The following is a 16,373-nucleotide window of genomic DNA, read 5'->3' on the forward strand; positions in this document are numbered from 1 at the left end:
GTTTGATTGGTGAATTTAGACCATTTGTGTTGAGAGTTAAAATTGAGAGGTTGCAATTTTGCCCTGCCATGTGATTGTGTTGTGTGTGTGTTGTTGCCTATGTAATTGTCTTGTTTGTGCGGCCTTTAGTTTGGAGACCTTCTTATTTGCCAACTTTGTTTGTGATTTGCCTCCTTTTTGTCCGGGACTAGCGCATTTCTAAGGAGACTTTGCAGAGCTGGTTTTGTGTAGACATATTCTTCTAGTTTTTCTTTGCTATTGAAGTATCTGATTTCGTTCTCATATGCAAATGAGATCTTTGCTGGGTAGATTATTTTTGGTTGACAGTTGTTTTGTTTCAGGACTTGGAAGATCTTTGTCCATTCTCTCCTTGCTTGTAGGGTCTCTTCGGAGAAATCAGCAGTGATTCTGATGGGTTTTCCCCTGTATGTGATCTTTTCTCTACTTCGTACTTGTCTCAGGATTCCTTCTTTGTCTTCATTGGAGTAGAACTTGAGCACCGTGTGTCTGGATGAAGATCTCTTTGGATCATGTCTGTTGGGAGTTCTCTGTCCATCCTGTATGCGGGGTGGATTCGTGTTCCAAGTGTTTTGGAAGTTTTCCTGTATAATTTCATCAAGCACTGCTTGCATCCCAGATTCTCTTTCTACTCCCTCGGGGAGGCCGATGATCCGAATATGCAATTTTCTAAGGTAATCCTTCATCTCTTGCATCATTTTATTAGTTTTGCTGAGGTTTGTCTCCAGCTGTTTAATTCGCTGGGCACCTTCATTTTGTGTGTCTTCTGTTTCAGAGATCCTTTCCTCTGCCGCATTTATTCTGTTGATGAGGCTTTCAATTTTATTATCTTGGGCATCCAGTTTGGTTTTGATTTGTTGTATTTCGGTGATTATGCGGTTCTGGAGGTCTTCCAGCTTTGTGTCCACGTCTCTGAGAAATTTTAGCATTATTTTCATCAATTCCTTTGCTGGTAACACTTCCATGTCTTCATCTCGTATCGCCGATATTGATAATGGCTTTTGGCCCTCGTTTGGTGGGGTGCTGGCTCTTTCATCTGGAGCACAACTCTTTCTGGTGGTTTTTCCCATTGCGTTGGTGTATTCTGGTGAGGCAAATGGACCCGTGTGTTGAGGGGCTGTCAGGTGCTTTCCTGTAGAGATTGGAGCCTGCAGGCGTGGTGTTGCCGGGCGTGGTAATTTTCAAGGCACCGTTGGTGCGTTCTCAGGGCCTGGGGCTGTAGAGCACCACCTTGGGGGCCCAGTGGATTCCAGGCACACTCTGGGCACCTCTTCTACAGGTGTGACACCCCAGGGCGTGGAGGGATGGAGGCGCTCTCTGGGTGTGCCCCCTTCACGGGAATCCACAGGGCGTAGAAGGTTTTATGTGCTTTCTCCCTGCGTTCTCCGTGTCAGGGACTGCAGGGTTTTTCAGAGCCCACCTGGTGCGTCTCCCACACACGGGACTGTGAGTGAGGCACTTTCCAGGCGTGGCTCTTGTGCAGTGAATCCACCACTCGTGGTGTGTGGGTGTTCAGAGCCCCTGCTCCCGTGTGGCTCCCCCACACAGGCCCTTAGCGGAGGAGTGGCCCAGGCGCCCTGTTATAATGACTTCACGGCAGGTTCGCACCGTGTCAGTTTGGTGCAGGAGTTTTCAGAGCTCTCCTGGTGGGTCGCCCACGCTCAGAACAAACGTCCGGCCGCTGCAGTCTGCCTCCACCGCTGCCGAAGGCCTCCCGCCGGCGACGATCCCCCTGATCTCCCCGCCTCCGAGCTGGCCGCGTCTCCCGTCAGGCCGTTTTCAAAAGTGACTCAGCAGGTCTGGAGTGGGATGTCGGTTTCTCTGCCCTTGCCCTGCTCCGTTCTCGTTGTTCTTCCGAGTTGTGTGGATCTTTTTGGCTCCACACTGTCCCAGGGAGCTTCACGGACCTCTCCCTGCGGTTCCCTGCTGTTCCTCTTTGCTGCTTCTGTAGCGTTCTATCCTTCTCTCACTGGACGCTCCCTCACAGCCTTCCTCCTACGTCGGCCATCTTCTTCTCTACGTCGGCCATCTTCTTCTCCTGGAAACTTTATTAGGATAAGTAAAGGGATTATGTTTATTAAAAACCATTTAGTGATGGTAATAAAAAAGATTTATTGAGGCACCAAGCTAAGTGCATCTTCATAATCACTCCTGTAAAGTTACTATTCAGCTTAAAGAAGTTATGTGACTTGCCCAAGGTCAGCAGTTAATAAAGGTAGAACTATATCATGAAAATAAACCTTACAAACAAATGGAAAATAAATTTATGAATTATTAAGAATGCTCATGTTTCCTTTTTCTTTCTGCTAGAAGTAGGTTATGGTTAGAGTGTGAGCTGAGAGTTCTTAATTTGGGATTCATAGATGGGTTTCTTAAAGCTGCTTGGAATCGTGTGTGTGTGTGTGTGTGTGTGTGCAGACATCTTTTTTCTGGTTTGAGTATTCATGTCATTACAGTCTGGACATCATTGTGATAATAGTGGCCAATAAACGTTTGATGTACATGATTTAGGCAAATTCACAGGATTTAGATTTCTCATAACACTAGTTTTTCCTTCTTTACCAAAATCTTTCATGCGATAGCATTAATTTTACAGAAAAAAAAAAGAACCTTTAGTGACATGGAAATGTGTATTGGGCCCGGCGTGGTAGTGTAGTAGCTAAAATCCTTGCCTTACACGCCTGGAATCCCATATGGGCACTTACTTGTGTCCCAGCAACCCCACTTCCTATCTACCTTCCTGCTTACAGCCTGAGAAAGCAGTCAAGGACGGCCCAAAGCCTCGGGACCCTGTACCTGTGTGAGAGATCTAGAGGAGGATTCTGGCTCCTGGCTTCCGATTGGCTCAGCTCCAGCCATTGCAGCCACTTGGGGAGTTATAACGGAAGAGCTTCCTCTCTGTCTCTTCTCTCTGTATATCTGACTTTGCAATAAAAATAAATAAATCTTTTTTAAAAATGTGTATTGCTACCTAAAGTAGATTTATATTTACGAAGTGTATAACTTAGTCTCTCTGTTACCTTGGAACTCTTGATGTTGATTCTACTCTCAGTCATTTTATATCTTGTACTTTAAGACTTTTTTAAAAAGATTTATTTACTTGTTTGAAAGGCAGTTTCACAGAGGAGAGACAGAAAGAGCTTCCATTCTCTGACTCAGTATACAAATGTCCTCAACTGCTGGGGTTGGGCCAGGCCAAAGCCAGGAGCTTTATCTAAGTCTTCCACGTGGGTACCGGGCACTTGGGTCATCTGCTTCCCAGGCACATTGGGAACAACCAGCTTCAAACCAGAGCCCAGAAGAAACGGCATTGCAGGTGACAGCTTAACCCACCACACCACAGCATCCCCCCACAGTTGTACTTTGAAATGTCTATGTGTTTTCCCCCTTTTTAAACTCCATTATATTTTAGGGTCCTGTCCTGTCCTGGCCAGGTCTTCCAATGTATTTTTCTCCCCAGAATCATATCCTTCAATCAAATTGATCTTTTCATATACCATAATAATAGTACATCTTATTGGTTTCTCATTGTTTCTGATACCATTGAAACCCTCTCTGGTTTTGGGTCCCTCCAAAGATGTTTGTTTGTTTCTGCTTCATTCCAGTTAGCTCTTTGTTTTTTCAGTGTCCCCTAGGACAATCACTGTACTGGATCATTATTTATACTTGTTTCTCTCCCATTCTTCATACTTGTTCATTATCCTTCTGTATTTCCAACAGTCCAAATCATCCTTGTCCTACGGCACGCAGCTTAAATGTCATTTCTTTCCTGTATGAAATGTCTTTACTTAACAAGTTGGAATGCTTACTTCTTTGAACATTTGTATCATTTTAACTGTACTTTTTAATTTTAATTTTAATTTTGAAAAAAAGATTTACTTATTTGAAAGGCAGCATGATAGTACACATGCACTTCAGTCCACTGGTCCACTCCCCACATGGCCTCAGCAGTCAAGCCTGTACTTGAGTCATCAGAAAACTTGATGGCAGGCTGAGTAGCCAAGACTCATAGCAGCAGCTTAGTCCACTGCACCGCAACACTTGCCTTGGTACCTATTTAATGTCTAATTAACTGATATCTTGGAGGATAAAAGTTATTCAAAATGAGGTATTGGAATTACACTGGAACATCTCTGTGGATACAGGCAACCGTTGGGGATGCGGAATTATTCACTCCTTAACTGAGTGGGAATTACTCATTTGTGTAGTTTTAAGTGAGGTAGTTCCTGGAACTCCAACCTTTCCCTTTCCAGAATGAAGTTAGAAGTGGAGCTTGTTCTCCCATGGAAAAAAAAATTTTTTAATTGGAAAGGAAGGGAAGAAGGTACAAAGAGAAGGAGATACAGAGAGAAAGATCTTCCATGTACTAGTTCACTCCCCAAGTGGCTGCAACTGCAGAGTTGATCTGATCAGGAGCCAGGAGCTTCTTCCAGGTCTGCCATGTGGGTGCAAGTCTCAAGGCTTTGGACCATCCTCTACTGCTTCCCTTGGCCATAAGCAGGGAGGTAGATGGGAAGTAGAGCATCCAGGACATGAACAAAAGCCCATATGGGATCCCAGTGCATGCAAGGAGAGGACTGTAGCCACTTGACTAGTGCGTTGGGCCCAGAACAAATATATTTTAAAAAGGACTTATTTATTAGCGAGTTATAGAAGGGGAGAGATCTTCCATCTGCTATTCCAGGCTGAAGCCAGGAGCTTCTTCCAAGTCTCCCATGTGGTTGCAGGACTCCAAGAAATTGGATCATCCTCTGCTACTTTCCCAGGTGCAGTGTCAGGAAACTGGATTGGAAGTACAGCAGCTAGGACACACAGTGGCACCCATATGTTATGCCAGCATCATAGACAGTAGGCCAGATATCCCACTGTGCTGGCTCTTAATGATATCTTTTTATAGGAAGTAACTTTTTGTCTTGTTTTGATTTTAAAGGCAGAGAGAGAGATATCTAAGGTCTAGTCACTCCCCACATCGTTGTAATGGCCAGAGCTGGACTGATTTAGAGCCAGGAACTTCTTTGGGTCACCCCCAAATACCTGAACTGCTTTCTCTAGTGCTTTAGCAGAAAGGTGGATCTGAAGTGGAGTAGCTGGGACTTGAACCACTGGTCGTGTGGGATGTCAACATAGCAAGCAGTGCCTTTACTTGCTCTGCCACATCGCTGGCCCCAGTAATTTCACTTTAACTGGCAGCTGGCCAGCTTGGAAAGTTCCTGTGGCATTGGAAAGTCAGTCATATTTACATTTGGCTAAGAATACCTCTGATGCTGGGACCTAAAGCTTTACTACTTTTCAGAAGCATTATCTGAGATGTAATTTAGTTTTGGAATGAACAACAGAGCTCTGGAGAGGGGTGGAAGTGTATTTGAATTTTACCACTGCCGCTTAATAGTTGCGTGACCTTAGGAAAATTGCTATATATTTTTCAATCTTTTTTTCTTCTTCTGTGAAATGAGAATAAGGCTGTATGGACTAAATGAATCATGCTGGTAATATTTGGCACAATGACTCACTGTTGTAAACAGTAAATGTTAAATGCTTTTGCCATGGTACCAAAAATTCATGTGTGGATCTTTAGAATCATTAACATGTTTGACTTATCATGTTATAGTTGTCATACTTAACTTAGTATATGCATAGGTGGATTTGTAAGTGACTGAAAGATTATGTAAAACTGCAAGTTCTGGTTTCAGTTTTCCTGTTGGAATTCAAGTGTAACTCGAAAGCAAAGTCGTTTTCCAGGGTGATATTTCATTTTACTTCCACAGAGACACTTTTTCTTTATTACTGAGCAATGACCAAATGTCAAATATTAGATTTTTTTTAAAAATGTATTATTTTGGGTCTGGCATGGTAGCCTAATGGCCAAAGTCCTTGCCTTGCATGTGCGAGGATCCCGTATGGGTGCCAGTTTGTATCCTAGATGCTCTACTTACCATTTAGTTCCCTGCTTGTACACTGAGAAAGCAATAAAGGATAGCCCAAAGCCTTGGAATCCTGCACCTACTCAGAGACCTGGAAGAAGCTCCTGGCTCTGGATCAGATCAACTCTGGCCCTTGCAGTCACTTGGGGAGTGAACCAGCAGATAGATGATCTCTGTCTCTCCTTCTCTCTGTAAATCTGCCTTTCTAATAAAAATAAATCTTTTTAAAAAAGTTTAGCTATTGATACTGCCATTTTACCTTCTAGTAAATGGCATTTGAGGGGTGGGTGTTTTGACATAGTTGGTAAAAACTGTCAGGTGCAATGATGGCATCCTGTTTGGGTATCAGTTCAAGACCAAACTGCTCCGTTTTCAGTCAGCTTCCTGTATTTGTCCCTGGGGAAGCAGCGGGAGATGGCCTATGTGTTTGGATCCGTGCAGCCCTGTAGATCTGGAAGAAGCTGTGTAGTCCTTTCTTTCCCTGGCTCAGGCCTGGCTGTTGGGGCCATTTGGAAAGTGAATCAATGAATGGAAAGTCTGTCTCTTCTTTCTCTCTTTCTGTAACCCTGATTTTCAAATGAATGAATAAATCTTTGAAAAAATTGTATATGTTGATTGGTTGGAAAATGACAAGCATGAAAATTTATGAAGGAATAGGAATATAAAATAATGATTGTAGTAAGAGTGATTATTATAGTGAATTGAGGAATAGGAATGAGCCTACAGCTATGAACAGTGAGAGGGAACTAGTGCATTTTGTGGTGTATATAGACACAGAATGTACTTGTGATTACCCTTAAATATTGTAGCCTGAAATCTGCATTTGAACTTAAAAAGTGTTTTAACGTGACGAATTCCTTCTGTTTTATTTTGTTTTGCATTTGTTGACCGAGGTTTTACCTATCAGTGTATAACTGTTTTTTGCTTGAATTTTTTGTCTCTTTTTGTTCCCTCAGCCCTGGAAGAAAGCGAGACTTTTCCCCTGTTCCTTGGAGTCAGTACTTTGAGTCCGTGGAAGATGTAGAAGTAGAGAATGAAACTGGCAAAGATATATCCTTTGCAAAGTGGAATTTTTTAAAGCAAATTTATGATGCTTAAGAAGTCTTGTATAGTTGTATATAGGTTGTATAGTTTCAAAATGCTCTTTATTTGCTATTTCATGTTATTCCCTAGCTGTTCTTTGTACAGTATGGCAAATGACCTGTAAGTCCATTAACTTCATGCCCAGTGTCTTTCTTGGCTGTAATTGTCTAATACAAGGGGTAACGATTAAATGTAGATTTTCTAAAACTGATATAGCTCTTAAGGGCTCAGGGAGAGGTTTCCCCAGGCAAGTGAGTTTAATCATTAGGACCAAGGCAGTGATTTTTCTCCAGTGAAGAAACCCATCTTCCTGGCTCCTTACTTCAAAAGTAGAAGATTGATTGATTTCTCAGAAGTGTCTAAGTTTCTCTTAAATTTGGAAACCTGTAGTTTTGCCTATAGCTTTGTAGTATTTGCATGTAGCTTTCAGTGTTAGTGTTTTTAGTATTTATTTTAGTGTTATTATGAGTAAAGTAGTAACCTCAGTGAACAAATATGTGTATTTTCTTTAACTATTCATACACTTTCCGAGTTTACAAGAGTGGTTCTGAGGGCCCAGTCCTGCTGCTCCTGCATGGAGGAGGCCATTCTGCCCTGTCCTGGGCTGTATTCACAGTGAGTTATTACTGGTAGAAATGGATATTAGTGAAATCATTGTTTACTTACAAATAGATTTAACTAGCCAAAATTTTGCTATGCTCACTCATCTTGCTTGATGCAGGAAGGTTAGGGATATATTAGATTCCAAATGATAGGTTTCAAATACCTGGAAGATCACTGTGTGTGTCTCCTTTCTGTAGCTCTGTATTTAAAATGTAAAATTTAAGAATGAATCTTAAAAAAATTTAGAAACATTTATTTACATGAAAGAATTATGGGGGCGGGGGAACAAAGATCTTCAATCCATTGTTTCACTTCTCAAGTGATCACAACAACCAGGGCTGGGCTGGGCTGAAACCAGGAGCCGAGAACTTCAGCTGAGTCTCACATGCAGGTTTTGGGCCATCTTATACTGCTTTTCGTAAGACATTAAAAGGGAGCTGGGTTAGAAGTGGAGCTTGGACATAAACTGACACCCATATGAGTTGTAACAGCTTCATATGCTATGCTACAATAGCAGTCCATGGACTTGTATGTTAATTTTTTAAACAACTTTTTTGTGAAGTGGACAGAAACATTTGAGTTCATTTTCCTAATGTCCACAGTGGTGGAACTGGTCAAGTCTGAATCCCTGTGCTAGGAACTCATTCTGGTCTTCCTGAGTACTTGAGCCATTTTTTATTTTCTTCCTTGGAATGTTAATAGGGAAACTGGATTGATCAGAAAGCAGCCAGAACTTGAACCTGTACTCCAACATAGGATGCCAGCATTGCAAGCAGCTCTGTAACTCGATGTGTCACAGCTTCAGCCCCAAGAGAGTACTTTTTTAAACAGCCTTTTCCCTACTCACATTCACATTAGACTTAATTTAGGCCTATCGGAGTTGAGAAAACTGTGTGGAAACACAAGCAGATTGTGAAGTTCTAGAGGAAGTGAGCATTTGTATTTATAATTGAGGACCTCTGTTTTAGACAGTGAGAATATTGAGCTTTAGAGAAGTCCAGTTACTGATTAAGTATAGATGTGTCATACATATACTTGACTGAACAGGAAATACAAATGGACATGTGGAGACTAGCTAGAGACTTGTTGTTCTGTCACCTACTCTGAATATTTGATATCTTATGGAGTGTTGATATTTCTCCAAAAGGTGAACATTTGTTTAAAATTTCCATCATGAAAAAAATTACTTAGAGTAGTATTACTTTAAGCTACTGCCAAAACCAATAAATGATCATCATGTAGGAAAACTGCGCCAATCTCACTTATAAAATGTGTCTGGGACAGGTTTTAATCTGGCAGCTAAAGTACCTGCACTGTATATTGTAGTACCTGGGCTCAGCTCCAGCTTCTGTAGGCATTCACAGAGTGAGCCAGCAAACAGGAATTCTCAAAGAAATTGAATATAGTAGCATCATAAAATAATACACTGTGATCAAGGAGGTTTAGTCCCAGAAGTGAATGAATCAGTATTAGAAATCCTTTCACTGCAGTGCACTTATCATCTCCTTAGAGTCCCGGAAAGGATTTCATCAAGAACATCTGCTTGTGCTGAAAGTTTTTGGCAACTAAGGAATACACAAAAAACTTGCTCAACTGTCCAAAGTGTATATACTAGAAAATTGTATAAATATCAGACGTCGGTGTCAAGCAAGTTATATTGCCAACTGAGAATTACTAATCTCAAATATGTACTTTGTTTCATAAACCAAGTTTTGCTTGTTTAATGTTTAGCAATGAAGTAAATGTGACACCTTTGCCAATTAATTTTACTTTGAAAATATGGACTTAGTTTTGATATTCAAAACTTAGTGCTACAATTTGACATTAAATCACTCCTTTAAATTAAAAAGTAGCTCTCAGGAATATAAGTTTTATTTCTAGATTTTTATTTCTAAGATTTTTTTTGTTTGCTGGTTCACTCTCCAGAAGGCCACAATGGCCAGGGCTGAGCCAGACCAGAGTTAGAAGCCCACAGCTTCCAGAGTTAAAAGCCAGGAGCTTCTTCCAGGTTTCCCACATGGGTAGTTAAGGCAGAAACACTCGGATCATTTTCTACTGCTTTTCCCAGGTCGTTAGCAGGGAACTGGATTGGAAGTGGAACTGCCAGGGCACGAACTGGCAGCCATATGTGAATGTCACAAATAATGGTTTTACCAACTATATAGCAGTGTTTCTCCCAGCTTTCAGGAACGAACAACAATGTATAGTAGGATTCTAGTCCATTGTTCACTTAAAAGATATTCATTACTATGGACATTTGGCATAGTATCAGTTCGGATGCCGCTTGGGGTACCTGCATCCCATGTCAGAATATCTGGGTTCAGATCACAGCTCTGTTCCTGTTTCCAACTTGTTGCTGATGTGTACTCCGGAAAGCGACAGGTAATGGCTCTCTCTTCTGGTTCTGTCCCAAATTATAAATACAGCATTCCCTGCTAAAATAGTCCTTTAACCTGAACTCTTCCTAGATAGTCCTGAAATACAATCCAACTACCTTTAGACCCTGCCCTCTCACCCTGTAACTATTTATTGTTTTTATTCATATTCTTTGGATATTCAAGTTCCAGTCTCTTACCTTGGCCTGGCCAAGCCCTGGTTGTTATATGCATTTGAGGAGTGACTCTATGGTTAGGAAATGTCTGTCTGTCTAGTCTACTTCACCCTTTCAAAAACACACACACAAACAAAAATATTCATTAACTATAGTAATGGAAGTAGAAATAATTTATTCTGTTATTTGAAAGTACCATATAAGAATCTGACTTTTTATTTGTTTCTTTGAAATTTAGAGTTACAGAGAGATCTTACATCTGCTAGTCTAAAACCCAGATAGCCACAATGGCCAGAGCTAGGCCAGGTTGAAGCAAGGTGCTTCATCTACGTCCCTGTGTGGGTGAATCTTGTGTTGCATTCCCAGGCCATTAGCAGGGAGCCAGATTGGAAGTGGAGTAGCTGGAGTTTGAATCAGTGCCCATTCAGGATACTGACATCACATTTAGTGGCTTTGCCAACTATACCACAATGCCAGGCCCAGGAGTCTGACTTGTTTTGTGATATATGTGGACTGTTATATAGGCAACATATCTAGATTTTACTTTTTTTTTTTAAACTACTGACTTGTAAAATGACTTGATCAAATGATTTTCTTTCTTTGCCCTCAGTTTCCTTAATCATAAAATATGTGAATATTAGACCAGACATTTCTAGTCTGTTCTTTTATAAACACTAATTATGATATACTTTGGTCAGTATAGTTCAGTTGAAGAAGATCTCCAATTATGTGAAGTTTTGTTTACCCTGCAAAATTGAACCTCTCCCATGATACTATGATTTCTTTTTTTAATACATTTTTGTTTAACTGTGCCACAGTCTTGTGTGTAAGTTGTATGTCTCTTAAGTGACTCTTTGGTAGGCATCATGATTTATACTGCTTTCAGGGTTGTTTCATGGTTGAGTGTTACATTTGTGTGATGCTGTGAACCAAGATGGAAATTGATTCATGGTCCTTATCTAATAGATTATCTGTTCAGAGTAAGGGAGAGTATCCAAAGAATATGGATAAAAACAATAGATAGTTATAAGGTGAGAGGGCAGGGTCTAAAGGTGGTTGGATTGTGTTTCAGGACTACCTAGGAAGAGTTCAGGTTAAAGGACTATTTTAGCAGGAAATGCTGTATTTATAATTTGGGACAGAACCAGAATATGTGACCCTCCCCCCCCAAAAAAAGAATCCTCATTCTTTTGTTTTAGCTGAAAGTGGAAAGTTTTATTAAAAATAGAAAGTTGTATTAATAGTGGAAGGTTGAGTCCAGTGTGGTGGCCTAGCAGCTAAAGTCCTCACTTGAACATCCGGGATCCCATTTCAGCACAGGTTCTAATCCCGGCAGCTCCACTTCCCATTCGGCTCCCTGCTTGTGGCCTGGGAAAGCAGTTGAGGACGGCCCAAAGTGTTGGGACTCTGTACCCACGTGGGAGACCCAGAAGAGCTCCTGGCTCCTGACTTTGGATCGGTGCAGCTCTGGCTGTTGCGGTCACTATGATATGGGGAGTGAATCATCAGATGGAAGATCTTCCTCTCTGTCTCCGCCTCTCTTTATATCTGGCTTTCAATAAAAATAAATACATCTTATAAAAGAAAAAAGGGAAAAAGTTTGTGGTTCTGTAATAAGTTTAAAAAAGTGGAAGAAAGGTCTTTATATCCTCTTAAATTATGACAGTTTATTTAAAACAGTTATTATTGGTGATCAGCAAAATTTGTTAGTCCAGATGTGTCATACTACTTTTACTTTTTCTTATAGGCAGCAATCATTAGTAGAGTTCAGTGTAGGATTGTGGCTCTGGATCTGCGAAGTCATGGTGAGTGAAGTTTTGAATTACCCACTAACTCAGTGACATAGTCACCAAACCGTTTTGAATAGTCTTACATATTAGAAAATTTATTGTGGCCATAACATAACAGTGTTCCATTTGGGCATTTTGGGGCAAGTCCTAGTTTCCAGTTTTTTTATGAATGTATATGTGTGTGTTTTATCCTTTAATTTTTAGGCTGGTAATGTGTAAGGAATTTGAGTATATTTTTATTAGGCTACTGTAATTATTCTTAGGGTGTGCAGTAGCTTTACTTCAGTTGAAATACTCAAAAGGATCATCTTATGAAGGAAGAGGTTAATTTTGGTTTATGCTTCAGAGGCTCACAATCTGTGATTGGGTGGCCCCATCAGTATGGCATCTGATGAGGGTGGCAGAATATGTGCTAAGGTAGGTTCTCATGAGAAACACAGAGGCCTGGTGACTGTATAAATTGGAACTCAGTTTGTGTAACCAGAATTGTCCACAATTGGACTTCTCCAGAATTGTCTGCTAAGGGCAAAATCTCAGTGACCTAAAGACATTCTCTTAGGACCATCTCCCAGATGTCATAATTAAATCAATTCTCCATCCTTAATTCATTAACATTGATTCATTAGCTGTTAGCATAACTTCTGGATTTAAACATCTGCATGATTTGGGGGAGGCAAAATCTGTTGGAACTATGAGAGTGTTTGACTATAGCCTTGTCTGTGATGAAGAAAATTATTGCTAAGTCCACCATCTAAAAGTATAAATTTCATTGGACAAAGAGGAGATTTTTTCAGGCATACTATTGCTTTTGTAATTCTTATCCTTGAGAATTTAATTTCTTCATTTCTTTTTTAGGTGAAACCAAAGTGAAGAATTCTGAAGACTTGTCTGCAGAAACAATGGCAAAGTAAGTAGCAAGTGTTGGTTGTTGCATTGCATGACTCCCATCACTATTACAAATAATTTTATCTCCTGGTGTGATTGTTGGACAGTAATATGCACAGAAAATTTTGTTTCTGTTCTGTTTCTCCATATTATTTAATCTTGAAGCCTTTTTAAGAAAAATCATTTGAAAGGCATAGTTGCAGAGAGAGAGGGAGAGACAGATCAGTTTTTGTCTGCTGGTTCGTTCCCCAAATGGCCATGGTGTACCATCCTGAAGCTAGGAACCTGGAGCTTTTTCCAGGTCTCCCATGTGGGTGCAGGGGCCATAACATGTGGGCCATCTTCTGCTGTTTTCCCAGGCACGTTAGTAAGGAGTTATATCAGAAGTGGGACAGCTGGATCTTTGTTTATTCTAATTAGAAAGACAGATTTACAGAGAGGAGGAAAGACAGAGATCTTCTATCTGCTGGTTCATTCCCCAAATGGCTGCAATGGCTGGAGTAGAGCTGATCCAAAGCCTGGAATCAGAAACGTCTTCCAGATCTCCCACTTGGATGTGTAGGTGCCCAAGTACTTGGGCCATCCGCTGGTGTTTTCCCACAGGCAGAGAACTGGGTGGGATGTGGACCAGGTGCCCAAATGGGTTGATGGTACATGAAGGTAGACAATTAGCCAGTTAAATAAAAAGTGCCAGCCCCCATTTGTCTGTAACATAATTCACAGGCCATGCTAAATTATCAACTTAAAAAATTAGTCGGCTTGGGGCCAGCATAGTGGCATAGCACCTGGAATGCCATTGTACTGGATGAACTCTGATCTGAGTCCAGGTGCTCTACTTCCTATGCAACTACTTGCTGTTGTACTTGGGAGAACAGAAGATGGCCTAAATATTTGGGTCCCTTCACCCATGTGGGAGATCCCAAAGAAGCCCCTGGTTTTGCATTGGCCCAGGACTGCTTGTTGTAGCCATTTGGAGAGTGAATCAGCTGATGGAAAACTTTTGTCTCTTTTCTCCACTCTCCCTCGGTAGAAATGTTGTCTTTCAAATAAATCAACCTTTAGAAACAAATTGCCTTACCAAAGATTATTGAATTCCATATCCTTCCTGATATTGCTTTGGTCAGGCCAGACCAAATAATTTCAGGGCCTTATATGGGCCACAAGGTGGATGTTCCCCACCCCAACTTAAAGTTTGAGTTTGTTAAATAGATCATTTATAATTGAAAACCGGATCAAAAGTCAGTAAAAATAAGCTCGGGACACTTTTCTCGTTTCTTATAGCACTAAAGGTTTGTCATTCCAACAATTAGGCATGAATAAATGTAAAAGCAGCTAACATTTTTATAGTGTGTTGCTCTTTCAGAGTAGCTTCACATTCACTTTTCAGTTAATTATCAAAGCAATTTAGTAAGTAATATTATTACCTTTGTTTTATACATATCAAAACTTGGTATTTCATAAGCCAAGATCACATAGTAAAAGGTAAACTGAGGTTGAGATTCATTTTGTATCTCTAAATTTCACTGCATTATAATGCAAAGATTATTTTTCTCAGTCAGTGTTTAGTATAGTGCTTGTTGAATCCTTTTCTTGTTGCTCCAGTTCTGATCCAGCTCCTTGCTAATGGCCTGTGAAAAGCCGTGGAAGATGGCTCATGTTTTTGGGACCTTGCCACCCATGTGGGGGACCTGGGTGATGCTTCTGGCTCCTGGCTTTTGCCTGGTCCACCACTGGCTGTTGGGTCTCCTGGAGTGAACCAGCAGATGGGAGATTGTCTCCATCTGTCTGTAACTCTGACTTCCAAACAAATAAACCTTTAAAAAGGTTTATTTTTAAACCTTTAAAAAGGTTTTCGGTCTTTTAGATAGGAAAACTTGGGCATAGAGCAACCAAATGATTTCTTTAGGGTTTCCAGCTTCAGTTAAAAATAAAGGTATGTTTTTATGCAATTGTACTAAATGTGTAGAATGGGACAAATGTGATGTAAAGGAAAATCAGAGAGTTATGTTTATTTTTATTTAGCCTGCAATTAATGTGAAGGCTAAGTGTGTTGCTATCTGTATATATCTGTGTCTACCTGTAATAGTAGATGTGTTAGGTTTACATAGGTATATTTATAACATGACCCAGTATACCTTCACAGTTAGCCAGGACCGTTTGTTAAGGACTAAAGAAAGTAACTGGGAAGGGAAACCAGTTTTGTGTTGTTGTCAGCAATCCCAACTTTTTCTCCTTTCTCTATGCAGAGATGTTGGTAATGTGGTTGAAGCCATGTATGGGGACCTCCCTCCTCCAATTATGCTGATTGGACATAGCATGGGTGGTGCCATTGCTGTCCATACAGCATCGTCCAACCTTGTGCCAAGTCTCCTTGGTCTGTGCATGATTGATGTTGTGGAAGGTAAGTTTTCTTTATACTGAATAAATTAGAAGCATTGACTTACAAGAGACATGAGATATTATTATGTTTTAATTTTTTTTTGTCTTTTACTTGAAGTATCTTTGTATTTTTTACAAATTTAGGTTATATAGTAATTTTTCCATGTTGCTAGAAACTCTGTTACCATCTTTTTAATGGTTGTCCAATATTTCAACTATGTATTGTTTCATAGTTCATTTAATCATTTAGAAAGAGCTACCATGTCTTAAAATTTTTTAAATTTTATTTGTAGTGTAGTTTACATAGTTGAGAGTGATGCATGCCCTCTGATTGTGGTGGGGAGGGTCAGGTATGAAGGAAGGTTGTGTGGGACAAATGTTTCAGTTTTTTCTTTCTCCTGTGTCTGCAGCAGCGGGGAGAGGAGGGACCATTCCTTGCAATGGCACCTGGGGATGAGTGCAGTCATTTGATGATGCCTAAGAGACGCCATGTGGGAGAGAGTGTCCTGAAGGTGTTACTTGAGTAGTTTGGGTAGTTCTGAGACATTGTCGGCCTTCTTGCACCAGGGTTGAGAAAATCCTTTCCAAGTCTGTTGGCTGAACAAGGCCATCACAGTGTGCATCCATAGACCCAGATACTTGTTACAGAGGTTGGCCAGGGCAGTTTTCCAATCTGTTCTGCTTTCCATCCTCTGACAAGGCACTTGACATCCTCCTCTGAGCTGCCATTGATGTCACGTTGTTGGCTCTGTGGTGAAGGCCCTCAGAAGAAAGTGATGCCAGAATGCAGATTATTGAGGATCATTTTGAAGACTGTCACATTAATTTTTGGCATTGTCTTAGAACTACATCTCTATTTTACTCTAAGCATCACTGATTATTTTGTCATTAGAGACAGACATGCAGAATTGACTTAGTAAATGTAAATGCTCAGAATAAAAGGTGATTGAAATATTTGTTTATCGTCTAGGTACAGCCATGGATGCACTTAATAGCATGCAGAATTTCTTACGTGGCCGTCCTAAAACCTTCAAATCTTTGGAGAATGCTATTGAATGGAGGTAACCTGCATATCTATGGTGTCTTTATCTTAAATGTTAGATTGTAGCTTTCATTTTTTTAGCTTCAACACCAAGTTTAAAG

The 16,373-nt window shown here is 40.6% G+C and overlaps 1 protein-coding gene across 2 annotated transcripts in view; it reads left to right on the plus strand.

Annotated features, from left to right (window-relative positions):
• The window catches only part of PPME1 (protein phosphatase methylesterase 1), a 55,612-nt gene that overhangs the window by 20,402 nt on the left and 18,837 nt on the right, over positions 1–16,373 (plus strand). For both annotated transcript variants that reach the window (XM_040964299.1, XM_040964297.1), the window contains exons 2-7: positions 6,896–6,989; positions 7,545–7,637; positions 11,924–11,981; positions 12,822–12,873; positions 15,098–15,252; positions 16,201–16,291. In XM_040964299.1, the coding sequence (XP_040820233.1) occupies positions 6,896–6,989; positions 7,545–7,637; positions 11,924–11,981; positions 12,822–12,873; positions 15,098–15,252; positions 16,201–16,291 (543 nt within the window). The remainder of the gene's footprint in view (positions 1–6,895; positions 6,990–7,544; positions 7,638–11,923; positions 11,982–12,821; positions 12,874–15,097; positions 15,253–16,200; positions 16,292–16,373) is intronic.

The sequence above is a fragment of the Ochotona curzoniae genome, unplaced genomic scaffold (genome assembly GCF_017591425.1).
Source record: "Ochotona curzoniae isolate NIBS_2020 unplaced genomic scaffold, NIBS_Ocur_1.0 scaffold_3223, whole genome shotgun sequence".
In the NCBI taxonomy this organism is placed as follows: Eukaryota; Metazoa; Chordata; class Mammalia; order Lagomorpha; family Ochotonidae; genus Ochotona; species Ochotona curzoniae.